The 25,978-nt window shown below is 40.4% G+C and overlaps 3 protein-coding genes and 1 non-coding gene across 5 annotated transcripts; 2 read left to right on the forward strand and 2 right to left on the reverse strand.

The window, feature by feature from the left end:
- Window positions 1-1,530: 1,530 nt before the first annotated feature.
- On the reverse strand, window positions 1,531-24,845 carry LOC138029635 (filamin-C-like). Of its 2 annotated transcripts, none has more exons than XM_068877339.1 (15): window positions 24,773-24,845; window positions 16,286-16,776; window positions 13,278-14,585; window positions 12,734-13,020; window positions 12,323-12,553; window positions 11,510-11,875; window positions 10,885-11,006; window positions 10,346-10,481; window positions 10,063-10,245; window positions 8,928-9,212; window positions 7,506-7,796; window positions 6,076-6,475; window positions 5,441-5,710; window positions 4,765-5,055; window positions 1,531-4,581 (listed from the first exon to the last, which is right to left on the reverse strand). In XM_068877339.1, exons 2-15 carry the CDS (start codon window positions 16,656-16,658, stop codon window positions 4,244-4,246), a joined length of 4,881 nt encoding a protein of 1,626 aa, XP_068733440.1. In that variant the 5' UTR covers window positions 16,659-16,776; window positions 24,773-24,845; the 3' UTR covers window positions 1,531-4,243. The 2 variants fall into 2 exon arrangements, with proteins under 2 accessions (XP_068733440.1, XP_068733438.1); XM_068877337.1 differs by lacking the exon at window positions 24,773-24,845 and adding an exon at window positions 16,860-16,895.
- LOC138031058 (U12 minor spliceosomal RNA) lies at window positions 20,714-20,866 on the forward strand. Its single transcript, XR_011128159.1, has one exon. It is a non-coding gene; the product is annotated as a U12 minor spliceosomal RNA (small nuclear RNA).
- Window positions 21,425-22,580, reverse strand: LOC138029638 (uncharacterized). The gene has a single exon (XM_068877342.1). It carries the CDS (start codon window positions 22,325-22,327, stop codon window positions 21,803-21,805), a length of 525 nt encoding a protein of 174 aa, XP_068733443.1. The 5' UTR covers window positions 22,328-22,580; the 3' UTR covers window positions 21,425-21,802.
- Window positions 22,717-24,763, forward strand: LOC138029637 (uncharacterized). Its single transcript, XM_068877341.1, has one exon. It carries the CDS (start codon window positions 23,793-23,795, stop codon window positions 24,357-24,359), a length of 567 nt encoding a protein of 188 aa, XP_068733442.1. The 5' UTR covers window positions 22,717-23,792; the 3' UTR covers window positions 24,360-24,763.
- Window positions 24,846-25,978: the final 1,133 nt, after the last annotated feature.

The following is a 25,978-nucleotide window of genomic DNA, read 5'->3' on the forward strand; positions in this document are numbered from 1 at the left end:
GAAAAACTTTTGGTGGTTATCAGTCTTAAGTAAGGAATTTTCTTTAGATGCAAAGAGGTAAAAACCAAGCAAGCTTTGTTTTTCTTGGAATTTGCCGAATTCGTGCTCAAGTCAATTCATGTCAGGTCTTCTTGCAGAAGGCAGCTGCCCTAGCACTTTGAAACACGTTTTCCATTTTTGCCTTAACGTTTGTCATTCGAATTTTCAATCATTCACGAAAAATACATTTTTTTAATTACTCTTGGACAAATATACGTCAGGGGATAATAAGCAAAAAGGCATTTACCATCGAGCTCCATTACTGTGACAAAGAAAATCAGAATAAATATTTAAAAACAGAATTTTTCAAATTGACTTTTAGAATTAAGCACTGAGAACGTGTAATTTTTAATGATGTTTCTTGAAGAGTGCAAAAAATGCGTTCCTTGACTCAAGAGGGTTCGTTTGTGAAATAACTAGGTTATAAAGCGTCCACAGTTTGAAAAAATTCACGAGACCGTACGAGTCTGTTTTGTTTACTCGGTGCTTAGCTCCCAGTCAGTCCGAATAATTGGTTCAAAAATGGAAAAAATAACCCTTAGGTATCCAGGGTAAAATTACGTTGCACCATCATGGAAGTGGAATGATATCGATAATTTGCTGCATCATGATGAAAAGACAGACGTCCGTGAAGTTTTCATGTAACCAAAGTAGTAATTTGCTGTCATGTGTGGTTGAATGCGTCGGTTTGTCTTCCAAATTAAGCCAACTGAAATCGAAGGCGCGCGACAAATATTCCGATAAACGTCCAATTTCTTTCAATTTAAAAGGAATCAACTAATTTGTCGTTAAAAAAAGACGCTTAATTTTGTCAGTGCGTGGAAGAATTAAAGTGGGGAACATTAAAAAGTTACGAAAGTGCGATGTTCAGTTTTAATGTTTTTATTTGTCTAAGAACTTTAAAAGCTCCTTCTAATTCTCAGCTTGCGAAATGTTAATTACGTGTTTTTTAATTTGTTGTGATCTAACTTCCTCTGTGATTATTTATGATCATCATGACTTGACGTAAAGAGTAACTGTTTTGCAAACCATCGAAGCGACACTCAAAACTCTAGAAATTTCCGTCCCATTATATTCTTCATCAAGTTATGTAAATCAAAGAAAATGCACCAACGTGCATGTAGTTCTCCTTTTGCTAAAATAGACAAAATTTTGTATTTGGTGTCAAACACGAGACGCAGGAAAGGAATGGGGCGTTGTCTTTGGGCGAAATCTCTGCCGATCACCCATTTTCTGTTTTTCAATGATAAAAAGTTGTTTTGCAGCTACGGTGCAGTGACTCGCACACCCGACATCACTATTTGTCATAACTTCACGGTTATCATCTCCCCGTTTCAAACTCATAGTCTTGCGGCTCGAGTATCGCGGCCTGGGGATCGCCTCTCGGTTATCGTAACTCGAATGACACAGATGGGGTGTGGCGAGTATCATAAAACCAATCATCTTCGAAATAAGATTCGATGTCGGGAGCTGAAAAATGTAACACGTGTATTGCCAAAATAGTCCTTTATTTACAGTAACACATCTAAATAACTCCTCCAAGTTCAGGTCAACTTCGTTCCCAGGGTCTCGTTATCGTTGAGACTACAATCACAAACCCTGGGAACGAGGTTGAGTTCAGGTAACATATGAAAAAAAAAGACAAATAATCCTACCTCTTCTGATTTCTCTGACTACGTGTTAATGACATTTTCCATGATAAAATTATTGAATCTGTTGCCCGCTACTCTCCTACATCGGACCACCTTTAATTCAACAGCACTCTTAAATCTTAAATTACGGTTAGAATGGATGACGGAATGTGTTTTTACCACATTTTATACTAATTAAAAGATTTTCAAATTATGACAAATCACGAGGTGCTCATGACAGGGAGAGTATAACGTCATTACATGCGTTTTTACAGACCGAGTTATTTTTAGATTGATTTTACTGGGAAACCAGACCTTTCCAGATCATCATAAGTCTTGCATGAGAAATAATTACCCATGGGTCGACCGTGGGATTGAGAATGGTCACTCTTGCACGCCAAATCTTGTTTAAGAACTTGTCTAAAAGTAGCTTGACTCAAGCGAAAATGCCGTCACATAGACCTAGTATTGGAGTTGTGGAGACCTGGTTATAGGCTCCTAGCTGCAAATTACTCACTCAAACGTTTAGAGCGATTTTCAATTGAGTGTCGAAAGTAATTAGCGAATCACTTTGGTATTGCATTGCTTCACTCAAGGATTGGTTCAAAGTTCTCGCGCCACTTTTTCAACCAATCAGAAATGAAACCAAAACCAATCGTGGCTCGTGCGTGCACATTTTCCCGCGCTTTGTGTCGGCTACGTGTAATTACTTCGAGTTTTGATTGGTTTGCTGGATTGTCTCCGTTCTTTTTGATTGGACAAAGTACATTTAATTGTTTTGGTTTTTACGACACTCTATTGAAACTCGCGCTAAACTGACGATCCTAAATCCTTTGGTAAACTCTTGTCAAGTATATTCAGTTCATTTTCTCATATTGTCATTTTAGCAATTTTAGTCAAGATTCCAATACAATAAAACAATTCTAAAACTACAATAATGAGAATTTTGGAATATTTGTCTAGAGACATACAGTGAAGTCATCAAAAACGTAAAATCAATAAAAATAGCGGAGAGTTTCCATAAAAAAACTTATATTTTCGTCAAATGTTATAAAGATATTGCAATGCATCGACAAATATTGACCAACCTTGAAGTTACGAAGTGCGTTAACGATATAAATTTAAACTAGTGAGTGTTAAAACGATACAACCAGATTTACCTAAATCTCTAAATCTTACCAACTTATAAATATATTGTTTATTCTAATTTTAAATAATGTTAAGTTTAGACAAACACCTTGGATTAAATACATATTCGCTGAAGATAACGCAGGTTATATTTTCCAATACCATGATTTACGCAAGGCGTTGATTGGATGTTGTTGTTATGGTAACAAGTTAAGGACGCAATGCAGTTTTGCTGGCATCGTGTTGGGTTAAATCAGTACAAGGCGAATACCACATTACCTAACTAAAAAAAAATTCTACGCGCTGCTTTTTTCTCCAGTTTTTCCATTTCGGCTCATTTCAGTAGAGAGCTAAACTCTCTGAGCAACTTCTGATTGCAAGCGAAACTGGAGATTAAAACAAACAAGCCTTTTAAAAGTAAAAGAAAATTGTCGCACACCAACTCGAACATTGTGTATCTTAGATTAAGGGTACATTCTTTTGGAACTCCCAATTCATATTGACTTTATTAAATTTTAGTATTATAGAAACAACTTTGTATAACAAGATTAACTCGGGAGCTCAAAATAAGGAGAGTCCATTCGCGGCCACCAGTTCGTTAAAAGAAAATCATTTTCAGTTTTGGGTTATGGGCTGTTGACGTCACAAAAAAAAATTACAAACCTACTGCACTTGCGTCTCGTTCGTTTGTCATCGTTAGTCGTCTGCAAGATATTTGTTTGGACAAATGTCTTGTGTCTTTTTTAGTGCTGTTGTATTATCGTTCCCATCTCTTTTATTCCTGTGTTGGTTTGGAATATGTATACTGCCAGTTATGGATTCCTGGGTTTTCAAAACAACGGATGGTCGGAAAGCACAATTCACTCGACTGGGCTGATTATCAGACGCAAAATTGCATAGAGAAGTCTAAATTAGAATTTGACGTCAAGCTGTGCTGGATTGTTTATTCCGAGAAAACAGCCGTATTCTCTGTATTCTGCTCATTTTTGGTATCCGTAGGAAAAAAATAGCGTTATTGTCTTCACACGGAAAACAGAATGAACAGAATGAAAAAAACGCAACTATAGAATATTCCATGGACTCCTACTTCGGAAACGTCTGAATAGGATGCATCACTCTGATTTTATCAACAACAAGCGGGCAAGAACGATTGAAATGCTATTTCTGGCCCGCTACGGTTACATTATAGAATACCCATTCACCTTTCTGGGTTTGTCAATTTTTTTCCACCGCAGTCCGCGGTCACTTTATGATAGGAAGAGAGAGCTTGGGACACTTTGTAATACTTAATTCCCCACGGGACTCCGGACCGTAGTGGCCGCAGTCCCTCCCAGTCCTTCCCCTTATTCGTATTCATCAACTACGGGACTGCGGACCGCGGTGGCAGTCTATTTAAGTACTGTACTCGGGTATTCTAGAATTGCTCACTAGCTACTAGTTTTGATTTATAATGTAGCGTCTCTATGTTGAAAAAGCACCGCGTTGTCTTTAAGTTCGTTAATTGAATACAATTCATCTCTAGTTTCCACAATTAACACGTCAAATGGGCTTCCAGGGATATGTTGGTCGGCCCATTTTATGTTAATCATGTAACGCCCCACTTCCGTTGGATTGTATCGAACTCCAATAGAACGCTCCTTCGACGTGTCTCGGTACATTTCGACCTTGAACGCTCCTCGAGGACCATGGATTCTGATTTTAAGGGTCCCAGGGCCTGCGCCTTTGGTTTCCACGAGGAATTCGCCCTTGAAGTTTCGCAACAAGCCATTTTCCAGACCAGGACCTGTGGGGAAGAAACGAGCATCGTAGGTCAACACTGATGACCACGTCAACTAGTTCAGTATCCGATACGTTGTGAGAATTAGTTCTTTGTGCTGCTACCAGCTGTATCTTAAGAATACGCTGATTTGTTAACTTCACTGCTGAATATCGAAAGTAGTTGTTGCGGCTCAGAGAATCTACTTACCATAAACGCGGACTTTGCTAGGATCAGGGGCCTGTCCCACGCGCACCAAAAAAGGGCTTCCATGTACGGGTCTTCCGCCCCATTCCACGTACACTAGGTGGCTCCCAACTTCCATAGGGAAGATCTGAACTTGATAGGTGGAATCCTTGTTGTCAAACACAGTGACGTCACAATCCTTGGAGGGTCCTTGACAACGCACGTACAGTTGTCCGGGCCCTGCATCTTTGCTGTTAATGCTGAATCCCATAGCTTGTCCAACGGTGGCATTTCCTCCATCCTTCAGCATGGTCCCTGGTGGAAAAAAAGATTTGGAAAAAACAGAGAATTCTTCATCTGATGAGCTGGAGTCTGGGCTTGAGTATTGTTCTTATCCTACCGTATCGGCCATGTTTGACAACAATACGCATGCGTTTTAGGTGTAAGATAGCAAGGCCGTAGCTTTTGACTCGCGCACACTTGGAGGAAATGTTCAATCACGCCGAAAATTATTCAACATGTTGAATATTCCGCGCCGATGGTACGCGTGAACATTGGCGCTCAAAACACCACCGCACGCTGGGGAAACTTTCCTACGCCAACAGTCAGAAATGAAACTTTCCTCAACTTATAGCTCCAGTGTGCGCCGGGCTTTACATATAACATTAATAAGGAACGTTCAAGGAGACATTCCTTGTACCTTCAACTTGGCAGCTGCTGGCTTTCATGACTTGGGGCTCTCTGACAGTAACCTTATGTGGACTCTCGGGTATATGCTGTCCATTCCACATGAGTGACAGGACATAAGCTCCGGCCTGAGGTACCAAATAATGACATGCGTATGTCCCGTTTCCCAGATCTTTAACTTCCACATCAGTCTGATAATTGACACCGGTTAGTTTTCCAGTCAGTTTTCCACGACCGGCGTTTCGAGCATCTACCATGAATTCTATTTTCTCGTTTACCATACCTGAAAGAAGAAGAAGAATGGGTGATATTTTTTTACATATTGACACGCGAGCTGGGGCGTACAGTTTTACATAGGATTGCGCGTGAGTGAAATGACAGCAAGACTGAAGCTAACATACAAACAACAGATAAGAAAAATGAAAGAATACAATGAGATCTGAAAAGTGTTTTCATTACTGTACACGTATTGCAAATGGAAACCTTCCTTGTTGCTAAAGCTAAGTCTTAGACAAAATGCTGTAGCCATGACGAGCTCAAGTTATAAGGGGGCAGTCCTCGGACTGATAACGAGGCCAAAAGGGTTGTCTGTCAAGATTAGGAACAAAGCACGAGGGTAAAAACAGTATTTCTCATTCTTTATCCCACCTCCTTTCAGTCCGGCTCCAGACGCAAAGACTTTTTTATGTCCTTCGTTTCCTTCGATGTTCAAAATAAATGGTGATCCGTCAACCGGTACACCATTGTACTCCACGTCCACTCTGTGGCGTCCAGGCCTAATGGGCACAAATCGGATGTGATATAGATTGGACTGGGGATCATACACAAGCTCATGATGCAGAATTTGGTTCTCGGGATCAGTGACCCGGCAAGTTAAGTAAGTCGAGGATGCTCCCTCTGGTATCATTATGGGAATGTCGGCCTCTCGGTTTTCAAGGAAGCGGTCATCTTGATTGAAATTCACCACCTGTACGCCTTGGTTCTCATCTGTCACATTTACTGTAAAGGGAGAACCTTGGACTGGATCACCACGATAATACACATCGACCTGTTCAAGAAGATAACCCAACGGTGGTATCAATCTTTCCTTAAAAAATAGTTTTGAGGTAGAATAAGGTGTCAAAAGCATTTCTCACTTAAGATTGTTGCCGACAGTATAGCCAGCGTTGCATGTGCAAGTTCACACGATATTGATCATGTGCAAAAATCTGACATGGAAAACGTTTCAAGTGGAGTCGTTATTTTGCTATTCTACATTTATGAAGGAGAGGAATGCACCACTATCCAGTCAACACTTCTCACTGGTGAAGGAGGCTTTGTAAAGGAAGAGGAAATTTGGTTTTATCAAACGTGTTGATAAAGGTTGAATTACCACCGACGTTTCGAGCGTTAGCCCTTTGTCTGACTGACGAAGGGCTAAGGCTCGAAACGTCAGCTTTCCAAATCGCTTAAGGTGGTGGTAATTCAACCTTTGTCAACACGTTTGATAAAACCAAATTTTCCTGTTTCACATTCCCACCGACGCAGCACCACAGTTTCTTTAGAAACTATAAATTTGTAAAGGAAGAGATAAGAGGGCATTCAGAAAACGAACAGATTTCATGGCCAAGAAGATCAATCCCTTAGCTTTTGACAGCGCGCCTTTTAAAAGCAAATCAAACCAGGAGCCAAAGACCAGGAGCACAATTTCGCATCTCTTTCCTTCATCGTTTTTTTTTCAGCCCAGCAATATTCAGAACGGCTCGTTTGACGAAGACGGTATTGTCAACTTGGCCAATCAATGTGCGATGTCTCCTACTACGTCACAGTGTCACAGGTGTATAAAAGACTTTATTAGATAACGCGGGAAAATAAGATCTAAATCTTACTTGGCCTAAGAAAACAATCGTTCAAACTGGAAGCACTAGTTGTTTGCCCTGATTAATAGAGTCCTGATCGAAGCAAGCATCTCTTAACTGCTCAATGCAGAGCCTGTTCGCAGGTTAAAACAAAACCGGAGTAAGCATTTTTTGTGTTTGCTAGCGAATATTTTCCTGACAATTTACAATGTAAATTCAAGACGTGTGAGAAATCTTTACCGTATAGGGGCCAGCTTTATGGGGCGTAAACTTCACGTGAACTCGATCATCTGTTCCCTTGGTAACAACACATGGCACGGGTTCTCCATCTGGGGAGGTTACTTTAGCCGTAAATTCATCATAATTCATGTCACTCGAGCCCTCCACCGCCAGGTCCACTTCATTTTTGATTACTCGCTCCGCAAACAACTCCTCGCTACGCACATGCGCAACTTGGACTTTTCCGGGATCACCGACTTTGACAAGGAAAGGACTGCTTGCTACTGGGATACCATTGCTTTCGACATGAACCTGAGGAAAGAAGACCAGAAATATAAAAATGTGCGTACTAGAAATATGAGTTGATAATTGGAATGAACCGGAGCAAGGCAAAGGGAAACAGCGAGTTGGTCAAAATAGCATCGGAGTGATGTACAAGAAGGTCGTGTTCCTAACTTCCGGTTGGATCACTACAAGGAAAAGGACTCTCCATTGAAGTAAGATCCTTAAATAAAACAAGATTTTTCTCAGCTTCTCGGATAAGAATTATAAGCCGTACAACCTTGTCTGGCAAACATTCTGGGAAGTTATGAACTTACTCGCTTTTCTGAAAGAATAAAGTTCTGCGGTCTGGCCTGTTGCACAATACTCTAATTTAGTCCTGGTAATCGGCCTGTGCATATAATGGACATAGATGTTTAAAGCACTAAAGTTGAACTTGTTACAATTGAGTTTTGACAGCGTTTTTTCTAGTTTTGATAGAGTTTGGATAGTTTTGATAGACTTTAAACCATTTCTTTGTTTCCTTTTTCCGCAAGAGTGATCTCTTCGCTTCATAATTTAATGTAACTGCGTGGAAGACAGTGCCACAGGTCGCTGCTTTTGAAATTATACAATGATAATATTCATGAAAACTTACTGCGCGAAGATGCCTTCTGAAGACAGTATTGATTGCTTGTTATCGCTGCACACGTCTACGGTGCGTATTGATAGTAGGAGCAAGAAAAACAATCAAAAGAGGCGTATGTTGACGACGATAACTCAAGCGGCTGACCATGATGAGAGTACTTTAGAGTTTCTCATTTTGTTGTCTGGGATCAATCCGTCTTCATTTTGGTTTAAGGAGAGCCAGACGCCTCGGGGCCAGGCACGAAACCGATCGGACATAGATGGCGGAAGAATTTTGCCTTCAACCACCCGGAAGGTTAACTGTGCGCATTGTAAGAGAAAAAAAATACTAATGTGACCTTGAACTACTGTAAAATACTAAAACCAAAAGTCCGACCTTTCGCAGCTCAACGGCATCATCAGGGATGGATAGTCAAAATGCTACCGAAGGACAACATCCAAAGCTGCGTGCATTGTCTTTAGTGTAGGTATGTAAGCGAACCGAACGGACTGGTTATAACGAACAACTGCTTACTCTCAAAATCAAAGCCTTACCTTATAAGTTCCTGCTTGGTAAGGTACAAACTTAACGTGGTACAATCCATCATCTCCTTTGTCAAACGACGACGGTACGGTTTCATCATCTGGTCCTTTCACGTATGCAGACATATTGCCGGCTCCTTCAGCTGCATCGAGTGCAATGTCGAGTTCGCGGCGGACTAAGTACTTGCTCTCAGCCTCTTCAGGTTGACGTAATCGCACGATAGCATTGTTAGGCTGCACGACATTTAAGGGAAATGGGCTGTTTTCCACAGATTGCCCACCAGAACGAATATCCACCTTAGAACAGAAATAATCGACCGAAACTGTCACAAAGAGCGAAGATAAAAAATATGTGAAAAAGTTTATTTCCATATAACAATTTTTGTTTCGGAGTCAAAACCAAGACTCAAAGCTTGCGTATTTTCCGTTCTTATAGGATTGATTTCCGCCGCTCACTCGAGGCCGGCTTACTTCCCCAAAGAGAGACGGGGTTAATTTTACTGAAACCGCGACTGGTAATCGGACCTACTCTATTTCCACTATTTCATATTTCCCTTGACGCTGAGACAGCTTTGTTTTGATTGGCTTTTACAACACTGGGCGTTCTATAAGTAAATCTACTCGGCAAAGGGTTGACTGCGAGGCCAAGTATGGGAGAAAAAGGCTCCCCTTGATCATGATGAGTTCCTGACCGTTTTACTGCTAAAATCTAAGCCACAAAGATTACGTCGCTTCTGTTCTTTCTCCTAAAAGCTTATGATCTTAGCACCTTTGTTCATGCTTATGTCGCGGGCTTATGTCTGACTTACACCTTTTCTTCTTATGTGTTGGTTTGCGTGCATGCTTTCTCATGTTTAATGTTCTGATCAAAACCAGGCATTGCCTCTTTGTGTTGAGGCTTATCATGGGTCACCAGAACGCACTGAGGACAAATTTTTGCCTCGTACTAAAAATCGACACTACTTTTCATTTACGCGCGAGGAGGACTGAGAACGAAAAAGGTTCGAATTTACGACTCATCAAATTCGTCCAAAAAGGGATTTGTAAGAAGGGGATAATTATTTCTTTCCGTGCACAGTTTACTACGACTCAGCACAGTGACATTCAGCTCTCGGCTTTTACATACCGACTGATCCTGTTTGTTTACCTTATGTTGTCCCACTTTCGTAGGAGTGAACCTCAAATGGAACAAACCGTCCCCTTCACGCCGAAATGTGGACCTCATTAAATTACCATCAGGGTCATACACAGCTGCAGACACGTCATCAACTCCATGAGGAATCTCCATGGGAACGTCTACCTCCTGCCCCACGTAGTAGCGAGGTCCGTCCTATCAGGGGAGGGAACAGTGCTTAGTTGTTGTCAAATCAAGCTCATTCACAGGGAAGAGTACAAGGTAAAAGAGTGACCTCCAAAACTGATCTATTTACCTCTTTTTCAAGCTCTTTCAGTTTTACTGACACGGTTTCGGCTTCTGATATCCTCATGACAAACGGACTGTTTTCAATGGACTGACCGCCACAGCGTACGTCCACTGTGTAACGACCCGGTTTATATGGAAGAAACCTAAAGAAAACGCAAATTTCGAAGAAATAAGTATTTTTAACGGCACAGAAGCCTCGTAATATCCAACACAAACAACGTATCTATTGTTTATAATTAATTTTACGAAAATTCCATGATATTAAGCCATGTGAGAGGATAATCGGATTGCACTTTGCCGAGCAGTCGAGCAGTCAGAAAACCCTTAACGCACGCGCAGTTATTCAACCAGAACGAGCGTTTTCTGGATCCGGTTTTTGGATTATTGGCTGTTCCGCTGGACAAGGGTAAAGGAGGCTCTGGGAACAAAATTGAGATCAAACTGCATAAGTGTGTCCGCGTTTGAGCTGCGCACGCGTAGAGACATCCATGCTGATCTAGGGGCCTAGAAGAGGAAGTAAACCTTTTGCTTTGTTTATCATCTCACCTCACGTGGTACAAGCCGTCGGGTTCCAACGTCAGCGTCGATCGGACCATTTTACCGTCTTCGTCATGAACTGTGGCCGACATATCTTCTATTTCTTCTGGAACCTCAATTGGAACATCCACCTGACAGAGAGAAAGAAGGGAAAAAGCGAGAGAATTACTCAACTGAGAAAAGGGTTTCGAGTTCTGAGTGGCTTTTTTGATTGCCTGGGTCTTCTGTGACTGCTCGGCTAAGGTGAAAAGGTTGAATCGACTCAGCCCTTCGATCCAATTTTGTGACAAATCATGCAACTTATAACAACAAGATTCCATGTTGCCGTGCATCTGTTCGGTAATACTGAGATCACAGATGACGTCAAAATTTGATAAGAGCAAAAAAACAGAAACACGAGGCGGTAGCCGAGTGTGTCATTGATGTTCTTACAACACTTTCACTTCTTCTGTGTTCTATTACTGAACAGACGCTCTGCAACATTGAATGTATTTCTTTCATATAATAAATAATGAAAAGTTTTTGATGATGACGTCACCTATGTGCCTGTCTTCTAACAACCAATCAAATGCATGCATTTATGTGTGTATACATGATATATAGTTTAGAGAATACAACGCGCATATAAACAAACCTCTTTGTCGGTTGAATACCCCGTTCTCATCTGCTCCATTTCTTTAACCTTGACTCTCTTGTTAGTGGAGTCCCGGATACGAATGGAGTAAGGACTACCAGAAACTTCTTTGCCACCATACATGACCATCACCTTGTGTTGACCGGTTTGACGAGGTACAAACCGGATATGATACCCATCATTCTCTTTTGTGACGGTTGAAGGGACGCTCATCTGATCAGGGCCCAAAACGGTGGCCTCCAGCTGGCCCTCCCCAGCAGATCCCGGAACCTGAACAGGTATGTCCACTTCGTGACGGACAGTGAATCGCTTTGGTTCCTTCTCTAACTTGTCCGATGCGATTTTGACTTGTCTGGGATCAACAACCTTGGAAAAAGATAAATTTGCAAACTTCATTGGATAATCATTGACAAGGGTACGAAATTCTGGAGATTTTTCTTCCAAATACAAAAAATAATATCTTCACAACTATGCGAAAAAGATGCGAAATTTATCCGCAGGCGAAAACATTGAGCAATGACATAAAACAAGAACCTTCGCTGTTGCTTTACTTGCAGTTCAAAATGTCAGTTTTATTCCTGTTTTCAAGCTCTGATTTTATTTACTGATACCGTCAATAATGTAAAACGCCGCTCGCGAGACTTTAACCAAAGAGAACCACATCGGCGCCGCTTTTATGGATGCGGTAAAAAGCTTATCCTCATTTCAAGGATATTTCCAACACGACACTCTTCCCTTTAGCAAAAAATTCACAATCTTAAATGAAACGGTAATTACAATTTGTTTCATTGAATGAAAAAAGCACTTTCATACCTTCACAATGTAAGGGCTTCCTGCAACTGGTTCCCCGGCAAAGAGTATGTGGATTTTGTGCTCTCCCACTCCCAGGGGAGTATATCGCACAATGTAAGTGTCCTTCTCTGTGGGAGACTGTAATAAGTCCACAGGAAAGTCCCCGTATGGTGCTTCCCCATACACTGTCAGCTCACCATCCCCAGCTCCTTGGAGACTGATATAAAATTCGGCTTCTTCGTCAGCGCTGACCTGTACAAGAAAATATCAATCAAGATACACATTGGGTTTGGTGGCCAATAACGTAATTCTGCGACGTGCTTCAGTCAATCAGGAACGACGGCCACGGCAACAAAACTAAGTTTACTTGAAAATTTAAATGAGTGATAAGTATTTATCTTTCTTGCTGCCTTTTAAAATCGTCCGTCTTACCTTGTGAAGCCCATCTCCATGCGCAACAATTCTTCTGGGGTCATTAACCAAAGTTTTGACCGGGCTGCCAGGGATATCCTCTCCATTAAACACAAATTGGATGTTATACTCTCCAGGCTTGTTGGGAATATAAGACACATTGTATTTACCAGGGGATGTTGGACGCACATCAACAGGAATGTTTCCGTCGGGTCCTCGGCATTGAATGGCCAATTCTCCAAGGCCCGCACCAGACGTGTCCACTTCGTAAGAGGTGGGGCGTCCTATTGCTGATTTACGTCCATTTTCTGAAAATGGGAAAAGGACTCTTCCTTAACTCGCTAGAATGAAATTTTCTTTCGGGAAAATGAAAGATTGTTTGACAAGCAACTACAGAATACAGGGCAACACAGGGCCAGCACATGCAAATTAGTTAGACGCTTTTGTAGAACGAGACACACAACAATGCGAGCTTTGTTATTCAATGATATGGAAATAAGTGGCCCTGTATTATGTATTTAGTTTACGTGTCAGAGAAGATTGTTAAACAAGCAGAAATGTTTACCGTTCCCAGTTACTTTGCACTGTGACGGGTCTCCAACTTTACACGTGAACGGACTGCCAAGTAAAGGGGTGCTACCGACTTCAACCCGGACCTTGTGTTCTCCCACTTCCTTGGGAATAAATCTACCTCTCCATTTCCCGTTTCCCAGGTGTTCCATAATGCACTCTGCGGTTGTTGTTGGCCCTTCCACATTTGCTGTTACTGGTGGTGAGTTTTCATCGTTGGTCTGAACAATAAACTCTGCTGTCTTTGAGACTACAGCGTTTTTTATCCCTGCTCCAAACACCTGGACGTCTCCTACGTTCTCGTGCACCATTACATTGAAAGGTCCCTGAGGAATTTCTTTACCAAAGTGTTTCACCGAAATCTTGTGCGGGCCACTTTCAAATGGAACGAAACGGCACTTTAGAGAGCCATCAGATGCAGTGTAAGTTTCTACAGGATAGGACTTTCCGCTCGGGCTTCTCACGTCGAATCGGATACCATCAAAACCGACATCTTTGCGCCCGTAAAGCGAAAACTCGGATGCCTTTCCACGAACTCCTCTTTTGATTCCTGCCCCGTCAGCCTTAAACAAGTGAGCTTGACTTTGTAGCTTGTCAGCGTTGCGAAACTGTAGCATATAAGCCATAACGCTTAGTTCATCCACATCCGGGCTGATAAGCTCTTCCGGTTTTAGCACTTTTTTAACGCCCAGTTTATCCTCAGCGGCGTTCAATGCCACAGTGGCGTTTTCCAGGGGACTTTTATCATCAATATTCTCAAAATCGGGTATAATTCCCGGGCAGAGCGCCTCCAGGAAACGGCACAACGTTTTGCCATCGTTCCAATCCGTGTTGAAATTCTTAACGTCCAAACCTGGCGCAGACTCGTTGATAAACTCCAGTGTCTTTTTCTCTCCAACAGATCCAGGTTGAGTGAAATACGAAAGATACGTCATCATACTCAACTCGTCTACGTACGGACTCGAGAAGAATTCCGAAGATAGTACCTTCGGGATTTTGAAGTTTTTCTCGGCAGTGTCCATAGCTTCGCTTGTGTTATGGAACCTGTCATCTGGATTGAGACTTTTGTAATTCGAACACAGTCCTGGTTGACAGAATTCATTGAGAGCACTTAAGGCCACGCCGTCATTCCAATCTGTTGTTACATTTCTAATTTCCATGTCGGGGATAGCATTTTTTAGCCATAACAAAAGCATCTGCTTGCCTGATGCACTTCCACTGGAACTGATCTGATAATTAAGAATTAGTCTCCATAGCAACCCAAGAATCAGCTTCATGTTGCCATTGGCGATGTCCTCAGTGCCTTGGTATTGAGAAATACAAAACTATCAGTATTTCCGAGCTATCGATAGACCAAATAGGCTAACTCAATGTTCTTAGTACTCAACTCAAACCCTTTGGGAATGAAAACGGTTTGTTTCATGTATTTTCAGATCATTTAAATGTGAATGCTGATGAAAATACAACAAGATACGCAAAGAATCCTGACCCTGGGAGATTTGAATTGGGCACAACATCAACAATAGCCGATCTAGTCCGATGAATAAAATTACTGGAGTTTGGTGTGGTGTAGGGAAGAGATCTGTTTACAAACATTGCTTTTGTCATTCAAATGTACGAACCACAGGAACAAAAGACCCTTTGTTTCAACAGCCAGTCAGACTCTGGTTGCCATAGTAATGACAATAGGTGGTGTCAATGATATCTTAACTGTGGGTTTGAGCGAAAGAAATGCTTTACATGAGTTACTGATAACAGAAGTAGTATAGTAATCAGTAATCGTGAGGAGGAGCGCACTGTGTGCTAGTTATCTTTATTGATCATGAAAAAAAAGTGAAAAGTTGAATACTGAGTATCCACAGGGCCCAAGGCCAACCTCAACAGAAAGTAACACAACATTTTCTACTGCATGATGTTGCATAAAATATTTTCAGAAAATACAGGAGGTCTGATTTTTGAGACAAAGGAGAACAGAGACAAAGTGCTTTACAACCAGGCCAATATTTCGGCAACACAGCTGGCCACAATATCGATCATGGCGATTTTTTAAGCCAAAAAATAGTGCTACAAGTATTAAACCTTGACAGACATCGATGCCTTATTTAAAAATGCGGAATATTTTGGCCAAACGTTCGTGTTTTTTTTTTTTACCACGATTTTAAAGAACGTTCTAGCGTTTACGCCTCTGCAAACCAAAGACGATTAATATCTCGTTGCTACGAAAGTGGAAATATTTTATGCATGAAAAACGGAAACAGAAAGAATTGGACCTATTCCAAACCGATACTCATAAATCAAATTTATTGTTTTGACCCATTCTGGAGGAAGCTTAATAATAATAACAATAAAAATAAACCGCCGTGGTTCCACTTGCGTGGGGGCAAAATCTATCTTAATCATACCTTAGGGCAAAAGAAGGAAAGGTAAACATTGCTTTCAACGAGTTTCGTCGACCTATATAATAAATATTTAAACAATGAGAAGTTTAAATGAAAGTGTCGTAAGTATTTCCTCCACAATAGTTGAGAAAGTTTGAACTACTTGTGCCTTTCGTAATTTATTCTCAAGAAAATTCAATTTAGGTACAGGTCTTTGGTTGGCCTTTTGTGAAACTTAAATTGCGTGCATAATTTTTAAAAGCGCAATATTGCCTCTAAGGAAAAATCTGCACGTCCGGTGATGACTGTAATCTGATCGTAGAAAGAAAAGAGAAGTTCCGAGTTACCTTTTGGGAAAAAAATACATTGAGGGTGACTTGCGTGATGAAACGAGAAGTAGCAAGATCCCGGAACGCGAGAATTTTTTTAGGACCGAAAAAATATTTGTATTTTGCGATCATCACGGAACTTAATAGTTCTTTTGTCGTCCACTTGCATCGTACTGTTTTGTTTACTTAACGATGCCTGCAGAAAAGAAGTAGTAGTAGTGGTAGCAATAAAGTCATATTTGTACAGAGGTGAAGGTGATGACAAATGGTCACACTTTGTGTTATATTTTACTCACCAATGTTCACAAGTTTGATTCCATCACTTTTGAGAAGTCTCAGGGCAGCTTCGATATTTTCGAGTTTCTGTGCGGTTAGTTTCGGATTCTTGAAGAAGCGGCCAACTTTCTTGGTAGAAATCGATTCTACTAGGTAAACAAGGATTAAACCGTCTGAAAAGGCCTCCGCAAAGTCACCGGTAATTTGCACTCCGTAAGGCTCGATTTGAACATTGCACCAGTTTGTGAACGTGGTCTTCTGGATTTCGATCCATTCTTTCTCATTTTGAGCTACATTTAGAGATCCTTTGATGTGATACTGCCCACTGCTTGTCCTTCTCGGACTTGTTGCAAGGCTTATGCTATTTCGTTGTTCCCGATCGACCGTAGTCATTTTATCGTCAACGCGAAGGTCTTCAACTTTATCCCAGAACTGTCGGTTGGCCTCGTCCAATCTGTTCTCTCTTGTACTCAATTATACCTTGCCTTTCTTTTTTTGATGTACACTCCCTCTACATATTTGACGAGAAGAAACACCCGTAAATACAATGTTAAATCAAAATGCAGGACCAAAATATGCACAACGCTAATTTACATGTCCAAAGAACTCGCTCGATTGCACCCCTAAAGTTCAATGCCCTCCTGATGTGAGGTGAGAATTGGAAAGTGACAAATATCAATTGACGCCTCCTAATATGGAACGTGATTACACTTAAATGGGTTTCCGTCACGATATTGTAGCTTAAATTAAAAATTTCATTTGACAATTCAATATTTCTCTGCGTTTTTGGCAAATGTAGTAAAAAAAGAAAATGTGACTTAATTTTGTTCTGGCGTCGGTAGTTGAAAAGATGGATAACGGCATCCACCTGGGATAAATCACTATCCAGCGGATAAACACTAGCAAAACCACATTGAGTTATCCAGTAGGTAGTGATTTATCCAGTGAATAGCGCTATCCACCCCGAATAACTGGGCCTGACCGTTTATTCAAACAAATGATGATTAAAATTAAAATCCAAAAACTTTGCAGGAAGTTGAGCCGATGTATCAGGTTGTGTACAAAATGGCCAAAAGGATTGAAAAGGTTGTACTTGCAAGAGTGCCGGAATTTTGCTCGAATGGGGACTTCTAATACAAGAATTAACACAAAAGATTAATAATTATTTAATTTTTGTAGAAAGTAGAATCAAACTTGTAAAGTGACAGGTGGTTCCTCGTTTATCCACCATCATGAGTTACAATGAAACTCAGGATTGTTTCTTGAAATCAAAGCCGTTAGCATTCCTATAATCGACTAAACCTGCTGATCCTTGCATTGATTTTGTAATGGTTACGTTTTTTTTTCTGAGCGAAGAAAATTTTAAAATTACCCTTTTTTTCCAACGAAGAATTTAGTCATTTCCCAGAGTGGGCGAAATTGAACTTTAAAGCCGAACAGACAACCAGTACTTAACGTATATTTTGGAAACTTGTTTTTCAGGCTGTTGGGTTTCTGCGGCGACACCCATCCAGGTACCTTTTATTCAATCTGTGGTCATAGCTAGGAGTAGATAGCGGTTTCTGTCCAGTTTCGAGGAATGTAAAATCTCAGAGCGTTCTTTTTCTTCAGCTAAGTGTGGAAATATTGCTGAATTTTATTTTTGAGCGTTGAAAAACAAACAACTTTTGCATTTTGAGCACAAGTTAATAATGTTAAGTACTTACAATTTTAGGCGATTATTTCAGGTTGATTTCCTCGGTGATAATATTAAAGGCCTTCAAGTTACTGACGAATGTACTGATTCGTCATCGGGAAAGCCGATATAGCTATAGACTATGTACAACCTGAGTCAGTGGGATATCATTCCGACTATGCCCTAAACCGTCTTCGTTATCAAAGACAACACAAGTCAAGTATGTCGGCTATTCAAAAGATAACTCAAGACAAAAATGTTTCATGATACAAAGCATTACAATGCGGTAAAACAATATTAAGCTCTCCGTCCTTCTTTAATATACTCCGCATACACTGAGATTCTCGTTTATTGCGTCACTCCGCCCTCATTTTCCCACAGACTTGACGCTGATGCAGAGAAATACTTAAAAACAACCTTACAAACCAAGTACTTTAAGTGAACACAAGGCACGTAGGGAGAAACCTACATAATCTTTTAAAATCAACAATATGATTTGAAGACTTCCAATTTTTTTTTTATCTTGAGCGTTGCTTTTAAGGATTCAGTCTGCAAGTTTTCTGTTGGTTAAAATTCACTATAATTACCCCTAAATACCGAAAGATAATTAGTTCATCAATTACGGCCATTCGTTCCTTTACGAAGATAAAGAAGATAATCTCCTCATCCTTGCGATGCTTGTGGACTATACAGTCCGGAGATTATGAGGCCAGATTTTTCCCACGCTATGAAAAAAAGAACAAGATTTTGTATTCAGCTTAATTACTGTGGGAAAGAAGACCAAATTGCGACAGAGTTGAAAAGGATACATGATTCATGACTTCGATTTTGGAAATTATTGAAAAAGTTCCTAAAGAATTGAAACTTGTCCGTAAGTGCAACAGAGATCTTCGCACAACTTGTAAGCGTCATAAATATATGTCTCACCTTTAAGAAAAGGTTAAGAAGGATGAAAGTTCCGTCTGACAAGTTTATTAGTCTACTAGCATAGTAAAAGCATGTTTATTTTCTGTATTCCTCAGTTATAATTATTCTGTATTCCAATCAGAGTTCGAGATGTAAGTATGATTAGGCTGTGAGTATAAAATAATCCCAGCGTGATACGAATAAACAAGTTTATTCCATTTCCTCCACTTTTTGTGGTATGGGAAAGTCTGTATGAAGGATATTTTCTCGCGCTCCTGCGAAGCAAGAAACCCCCTCTTTGGACATCCACTGCATATGGGTGAATTGGCTGAATTGGCAGCGAAATATCGTCTTCACAAAAAAACAAACAAACAGCAAAATAACGGAGAAGTTCAAAATGCCATGTAAATATGTACTCGGCTTAGTATTTATGATATTTTGCTGTGTGATACCCGTACGGTGTGCATAAAATTGCCATCAATATTATTGTGAAAAAATCTGTTGATCTACGTCAATCTTCCCCGCCTCATCACCTACACAATAACCTAAAGCCCCTTTTACACACACACACACACGAAGTTGGCACGGCACTCCAAAATCGTGGCACGGTACCAATATTCAGGGGCACCCAACGAATCTTTTGCTGGCTGGCAAAAATACAGGTGTTTCGATGAGCTGGCTGGGAAATTTTGTTATTGATAGAGGTTTTGCCTGGGAATTACTGACTTTTTCTAGCATTTCAACCCGAGCTGGCTGTAGAAACTCTGAAGACCGAGGACGACTTAAGAAAAAAAAAAAAAAAAAAAAAAGAAGAAAGAATCCCTTTCCTCTCCCAGAGAATAGTATAATTTCTGGCCAGGTGCCTAATACACCTTCTGTTTATTCTGTTTACACACGAACAATTTACCGTGCTATACCCGAAAAACATAGGTACGGTACCGAGATTTCGGAGTGCCGTGCTAGATTTTTGTGCTAGTGTATAGCGGGTTTTAAACAGCTTCCTGGGTTGATCGAAATGAGTTCAATCTCTGCACTCTTGAATCACTTCCTCGCTCCTTATCATTCAATTTGTCAGCGAATATCAAAATTGTCTATGTTGTGTTTAAGAAACGAGCAGCAGTGTTTTATCGGGTTTAAAAACAAGAGGCGTGGTCGAGTGCTTTAGCTGCGAGTTTTTTGAACCTAAACAAGCGTGTCCCTCTGGACTCAAAACAATGGTTCAAATTGTGACGGGAGAATGTTAGCAAACAAGAAAAACAAGCTACGCCTTATTAGTATTTTTTTATATAAAGAATACTAACGAGGATTGTTAGCTCCTGCACATGACGTTTTATCCATGTTTGATTGGCTGTTACGCTCATGAATTATGAATGAGCTTTTTAAGTGCAGACTAGTCACTAGTCTCCCCCGACACTAAGAAGGGCTGCGGGGCAGACTCAACCTCGTTCCCAGGTTCTCTCTTGTAACACGAGAGACCCTGGGAACAAGGTTGGGGGAGACCGTGCAGACCGATGTAATAGTCTAATTATTTTCTCTTTGTAAATTTTTAAAATATCAAATAATCCGCAAACGAGTTTGAAACTGCAGAAGCTGTTTCAGACAGAAAAAAAACGTCCGCCTTTTGCCCATTTCAATGGGATCAACGCTTTGCGCATGCGCAATATAAATTGTTTATGACTTTTAACCATTTTAGGCACAGGAAGTTACGACTTATTATAAATTTTATTAAAACCATTAAGTGATAAAACAGATCACAGAGGATATCGAGTAAAACTATAAAATTAATGTATGTGAAAATTTGCCAAACCCTCCCACATGGATTATGCACTGTCGTTATTTAATTCCTTTCGTTGGAGCAATCATTTCTTTGCCTTAAACTAATGAGTAAGGAAAATAACGATCTGGGTGACGCCAGATCCTGTGGCTAGTGTCACTATCAATTTTTCACGGGGTACAGGCTGCCCTCGGGTGACCCGCTTACTTTCGCGGGATGCCCGTGTTGTAGCGGCCTCCGAAACCCACCCCACCAAACAAATGAGACAGAAACTGACTGCATAGTAATTCACCCATCCGCGATGTGTCTCCTCGCCACAGTTGGAAGAAATTAACGCGGCGAGGTCGTTAAAATTTGTTGTCATAATAATTGTAGCATGACTCAAGTAAAATTTTCACATAAAAAGAACTGAGCTAAATTGGTTCTTTTCACTGCAACAACAAATTCATCCTGTAAATTTAATTGTAATTGTGGGCTGAAAGACGTTTGTGCGCAATGCCCCTGATTGTTAACGGCTGCTACATGTATCTCTTGTCGTACTGGCAAAAGAGTTGGAGGTAGCGATACTGCTGTAAACTATTATCTACAATGGCTGTAAATTTGTTTCAAATTATATTTGTTATGTTACAGCCTTTTCTTTCACCTCTCCGTGGACAAAAACAGTTTCGTAACATAAGGCATTTTAAAAAAAATAATGACCATTGACCAAGCAAATGATTGGATATTTGTAGTGTAAATGAGTTTGTTTGGATGACGTGACATTTCATCGCTGTAAACTAAACACTCTGAGCAAACTTTGAGAAATTTTTGTTTAAGACAACTGAGGAATTTTATTGAAAAGTACAAAAACGTTTTATTTCTAAGCTTTATAATCCTATAATTTACGTTCTGCATCAAATGCAAAAACGGTTCGATTAACAGCAAATCTTGCCTGGGTTTCATCTGCGTGTGCGCACCTCGGTAAGTGTGCAATTATCGTTTGAGAGCTATCTTTTATGAATACGGATTTAAATCGGTGCCAGCATTTCAAATTGAAGCCCCTGCACGGAAAACTAACTGGAAAATACGTTTCGTTACTTTTCCTCTTCTAAATGGTTGCACTATCGTTCATTTCCCCCATTTGTTCCTCTGTTTGCACTTTCCATGGAAGCATGATTAAGACTCAACTATAGTGGAGTCCTCCTATGTAGAAATGCTTGATCTTCTGCGAGGTCGTTCGTTTACACCGTGAAACGCCTTCGACAAAGCGCTCACAACAACATCTGACTTTTCCGATTCATTACAGATGAAAGCATAACATTCAACTTTCCTCGGTTTCTGCGACACCAAGTCATTGAAAGCGAAGAGTTGATGCTTTTTGTCAGCAGCTACAAATGATATGCGACCAAATGGCACTATTATTTCCTCTTGGTTAGCCTCCAGTCCAGCTTGTATCCTCCGAATTATAAGATCGTTTGACGAAATCTCTAAACAAACTCTGGGTAAACTATACACACTTTGTACTTCCTTATACAGTTTTCGCAGGGAGTCATCGATATTTTCGCCCCCAGGATTAGACGTTTCGATTTTTCCAGCGAAGCGGACGATGAAACTCTGCGATGGTTCCAGTTCATATTCTTGTTTGATACTTCTTAAACTTATTCTCCTTCCTTTATTTTGTTTTTCTTCCTCGCTTGATCTCAGCTGTTTTGATCTCATAATACCCATGTAAACTACGTCGAAATCTATTCCTTTTCCGGAAGAAAACTTTCCGTCACAGTCATCCAGATCTAATCACTGAGTCATTCAAATGGTTGCCGCTTACGTGTACTGAAAAGAACGCTTGAGTTCGTTATAGAGAAACTAAATGTCAGTAAACATCTGCTCACATCGTTTAAATGATAATTGTTCACCCATATAAGACCGTATAAGGAACAAAAGATCACGCATATTCAAGTACTTTCTTCTCTTGAGATGCAAGTGAAATTAGGGACGTGTTGCTATGACAACTCGATTCGTGCATAATCTAAGAGATCCTTGAAAGCCGAGGGACGGGACGAGAAGAGACGGGACGAGGAAAAGACTTTCATGGTGCAGTTGTGAATTATATGAGAGAGGGTTTTGTTTGTTCGAGGAGGCTTAATTATCATTATTCCTCTTCTTCTTCGTTTTCGATTAATTTGGCAGTTACCTTAGGTTTAAAGTAAACTCATACACTGCCGGTAGCATTTTGCCAGTACGATACCATACAGAGCGCAGTGTATGGCATCACACAGTCTAAACCTGCGCTATCAAGAGACAGAGAGAACTAGCCCCGGTGAAATAGCCGACTGAAATCAGAATACTGAGTGCGGGTTTTCGGACATATTCGTCCCGAGGGACGTAGGCAGAAATATGCGGAACATCTCTTGCCCGGTTGGCAGTTGATGCGTTGGCCATTGAGTCCATAGCCTGCAGAGCAGGTGAGATTTCTTCGAGCGAGCGCTGACATCGTAAAAAGTTAACCCGCCATCTTGAATTTTTCATGCAGTGGAAGACTTCCCCACCGTCTAACATGGCGCGGTCTATAAAATGGCGGTCGCAAGATTGTAACAAGCGATAAAATGGCGGTTGCGAGATTGTAACAAGCGAACTCGACCAGCCCAACAAGACGCCTGCACTGCAGGCTATTGAGTCCACGTTTACCCTCTGAGGAAAAGCCCTGTTGCTGAGGGCATTTTCTCAGACGGATGAGACGATCGGTCGAGGGATTCATCTATATAAATTCGTTACAACGACAGTCAAAAAGTTAATTCATCAGCCCCGCTTTTCCCTGTTACATCGAATATGGTTGAATATGCAAAGCTCAAAATTGTGATTGCTGAATAACAAAAGTGAACGAGTGAATCGTAAATCAAATTTCAAGATCTTCTTTTGAAACATATTTCTAGCTCAGAGGCCGAGACTCTGAGCTAGTCTTTATACTTTCACGGTGCAAATGGAAAATGTTTTTAAAGCCACGAATTTGCAATTCTAATAGCTGTTCCAATTGAACCTGTTAATTTTTTAACTCGTGCATGTGGAAGTACTCTGGCAAACCCACACAATTTCATAACTTGAGGTTTGTCACAAGGACAAAACAAATGAAAGCTGACTTTGTTCACCAGAGAGCCTTTCTTTGAAGCGCGGAAAATTAGAAGAGTTCTCCCTGTAGATGGAGGCCGTTAAAGAGAAGGTGGGAGTTATTGGACTAAGTCGAAGTGACTCCAGGACTTTTATTCAAGAGATTTCGTTTCGCATCACTTATATGGGATTCTGTCTTAATTCTCGCCCTGGCATAGAGGGCGTACAAGCTTCAATAGATGAAATAAGAGAAACGGGTGGAAAAAAGGATTATCGAAACACAATTCGGACAAATTGCTTGAAAATCAACAACCAAGGCATCAGCTTTGTTGAGAGAAAACGCGAGCGAGACGTTTCTTTGACGTTCATTCCTCTGCGAAAAATATCTTATGGCGTGGTTTGCGAAAAGGATTCGAACATTTTTGCGTTCAATCACCACATCTCGCCAAACCATGTGGAATGCCACGCTGTTATAAGTGAAAATGACCTGAAAGCCGGGGAAATAAATGAGGCGTTGTATGCTGCTTTTAAAACAGACCATTTTAAATGCCTTCGGAAAGAAAGACACATGCAAAGAGAGAGCTTTAGGGTACAAGAAGAGAACAATGCTACGATGCCTAAAGAAGACCTACAACTGAACTTTTCGACAGAAAAATAAGAGTTATTTGCCAGAGTATATTGTAGCATTTCATCTGGTTGGTGTATTTATATTATTCACAGTTATATTTCGATACATGTATTATCATTCTCACGGAATTAATAAATAGAAGAAAATTAGCAACGTTTCGAATAAATATTCGTAAAAGTAAGGTGTATTTAATTTTTTAGATGCAATAAGGACAAGTAAATGTATTTGCTACCATTATGTACGGTGTAAGGAATAAAAATTACCAGGTGCATTTTTAAAAATCGCTCCGCAATACACCGAAGTCGTGTCAAAATGCAGCTACAATTAGTTTCGCCCTGCAAAATCAACATCACTGAGAAAATGCCAAATTCTTGGAGATTTCTGCTACTATCGTATTAAACTCAGCAGTTTAGAACTTCTATTTTAGAACTGGAAATACTTACATGCCCCATATGCAGCATTAACAGCACACAGAACTGAATATGATGATGATGATGATGATACATCATCATCATGATATATCCGTGTGACACGTGATTTCTTAGAATGACTTGAAAAGCTGGAATGAGAGGGCGTAAAGCAACTCTGTTCCAAATCGACGAAAAATGAAACGCTATGTTAAGAATTGTTATCCTGAATTGAGCAATTTTATCGTGAACAAAGGAACCCTAAATACAACCGACAAACACCTGGTATGTCTTAAAATAAAACTTTGCATTTTTTAATTTTCCTTTGTTTAGCTTTGAGGCTGATGTGTGCCCACGTGGCATTCGCAACCGGATAGGAAGCGGGCATATAAATTCAGGCTAATATACGAAATCATTTTTCCTGGAAATCGAAATTTTATCACATTCGTAACGGAGCGCCATAAAGTTCGAACTGCGGGTTTAAAATTTTAAAACTGTGCATGACGGTTCGAGGAATGAGAACCACTTGACTGGAGAGATGAAAATACAATTTTATTAGTTAAACGAGTTGATAGAGTTAATTTCCTCACCGTAAGAAGGATTTACGAACGTTTACGACGTTTCGAGCATCAGTCCCTTTGTAAGAACGTTAGCTGTGTTTCACTCTCCAACGACACAACACCAAAGTTTCTGAAGAAACTACCGTAACCCTTCATTAGGCCGGAGTAGCTGTTGGTTTGCCAATTTGGTTGCAGTCTTGATCATTTTCCAATTAACCACACTTACTTATTTCTGATTTCATATATTGTTATCTTTTTTCCTCTGTCCGCCATTGACGAGTAGGTCGTCTGGCATTCTATTTGCTATAGGAAAACGTGCAAGTCAAAGAGATGCTGTTGTCTTTAACAATTGCTTTTGGGTTTCAGCGCATTGGTTGACGAACGCGGTTCAGTCGTGAATCAGCAACACCCGTCACGGAAGGCCGAGATTTAACTTTTGTGAAGCTGAATATTAGCCCTTTCCCATCTTAGTGCACGTAAGATATAAGGTCTGTTATACTTAATTCGTTTCTTAAAACTTCTTCATTAGGCCAATAAGGACAATTCTTAACTTAATCTGTTGGTACTTAAGACTTCTCAACATATCTTCAATCCAGTCGAGTAAAGCATTAACTTGAACGCAAAGCCGAATATTGCACATTTAACATCTTTCAATGTTAATGTGTTGTAATAGAAGGAAATT

The sequence above is a fragment of the Montipora capricornis genome, chromosome 13 (genome assembly GCF_036669925.1).
Source record: "Montipora capricornis isolate CH-2021 chromosome 13, ASM3666992v2, whole genome shotgun sequence".
NCBI lineage: Eukaryota > Metazoa > Cnidaria > Anthozoa > Scleractinia > Acroporidae > Montipora > Montipora capricornis.

What these genes read in the sequence shown, in the direction of transcription:
- LOC138029638 (XM_068877342.1), bottom strand. Translation starts at nt 22,327, where the DNA reads ATGGGTATTATGAGATCAAAACAGCTGAGATCAAGCGAGGAAGAAAAA.
- LOC138029637 (XM_068877341.1), top strand. Translation starts at nt 23,793, where the DNA reads ATGGAGGCCGTTAAAGAGAAGGTGGGAGTTATTGGACTAAGTCGAAGT.
- LOC138029635 (XM_068877339.1), bottom strand. Translation starts at nt 16,658, where the DNA reads ATGACTACGGTCGATCGGGAACAACGAAATAGCATAAGCCTTGCAACA. An exon ending in AATCAAACTTGTGAACATTG is followed by an intron (nt 14,586 to 16,285) that starts GTGAGTAAAATA and finishes CTCAATACCAAG; the next exon opens with GCACTGAGGACATCGCCAAT. An exon ending in ATAAAGCTGGCCCCTATACG is followed by an intron (nt 6,476 to 7,505) that starts GTAAAGATTTCT and finishes CTTCTTGAACAG; the next exon opens with GTCGATGTGTATTATCGTGG.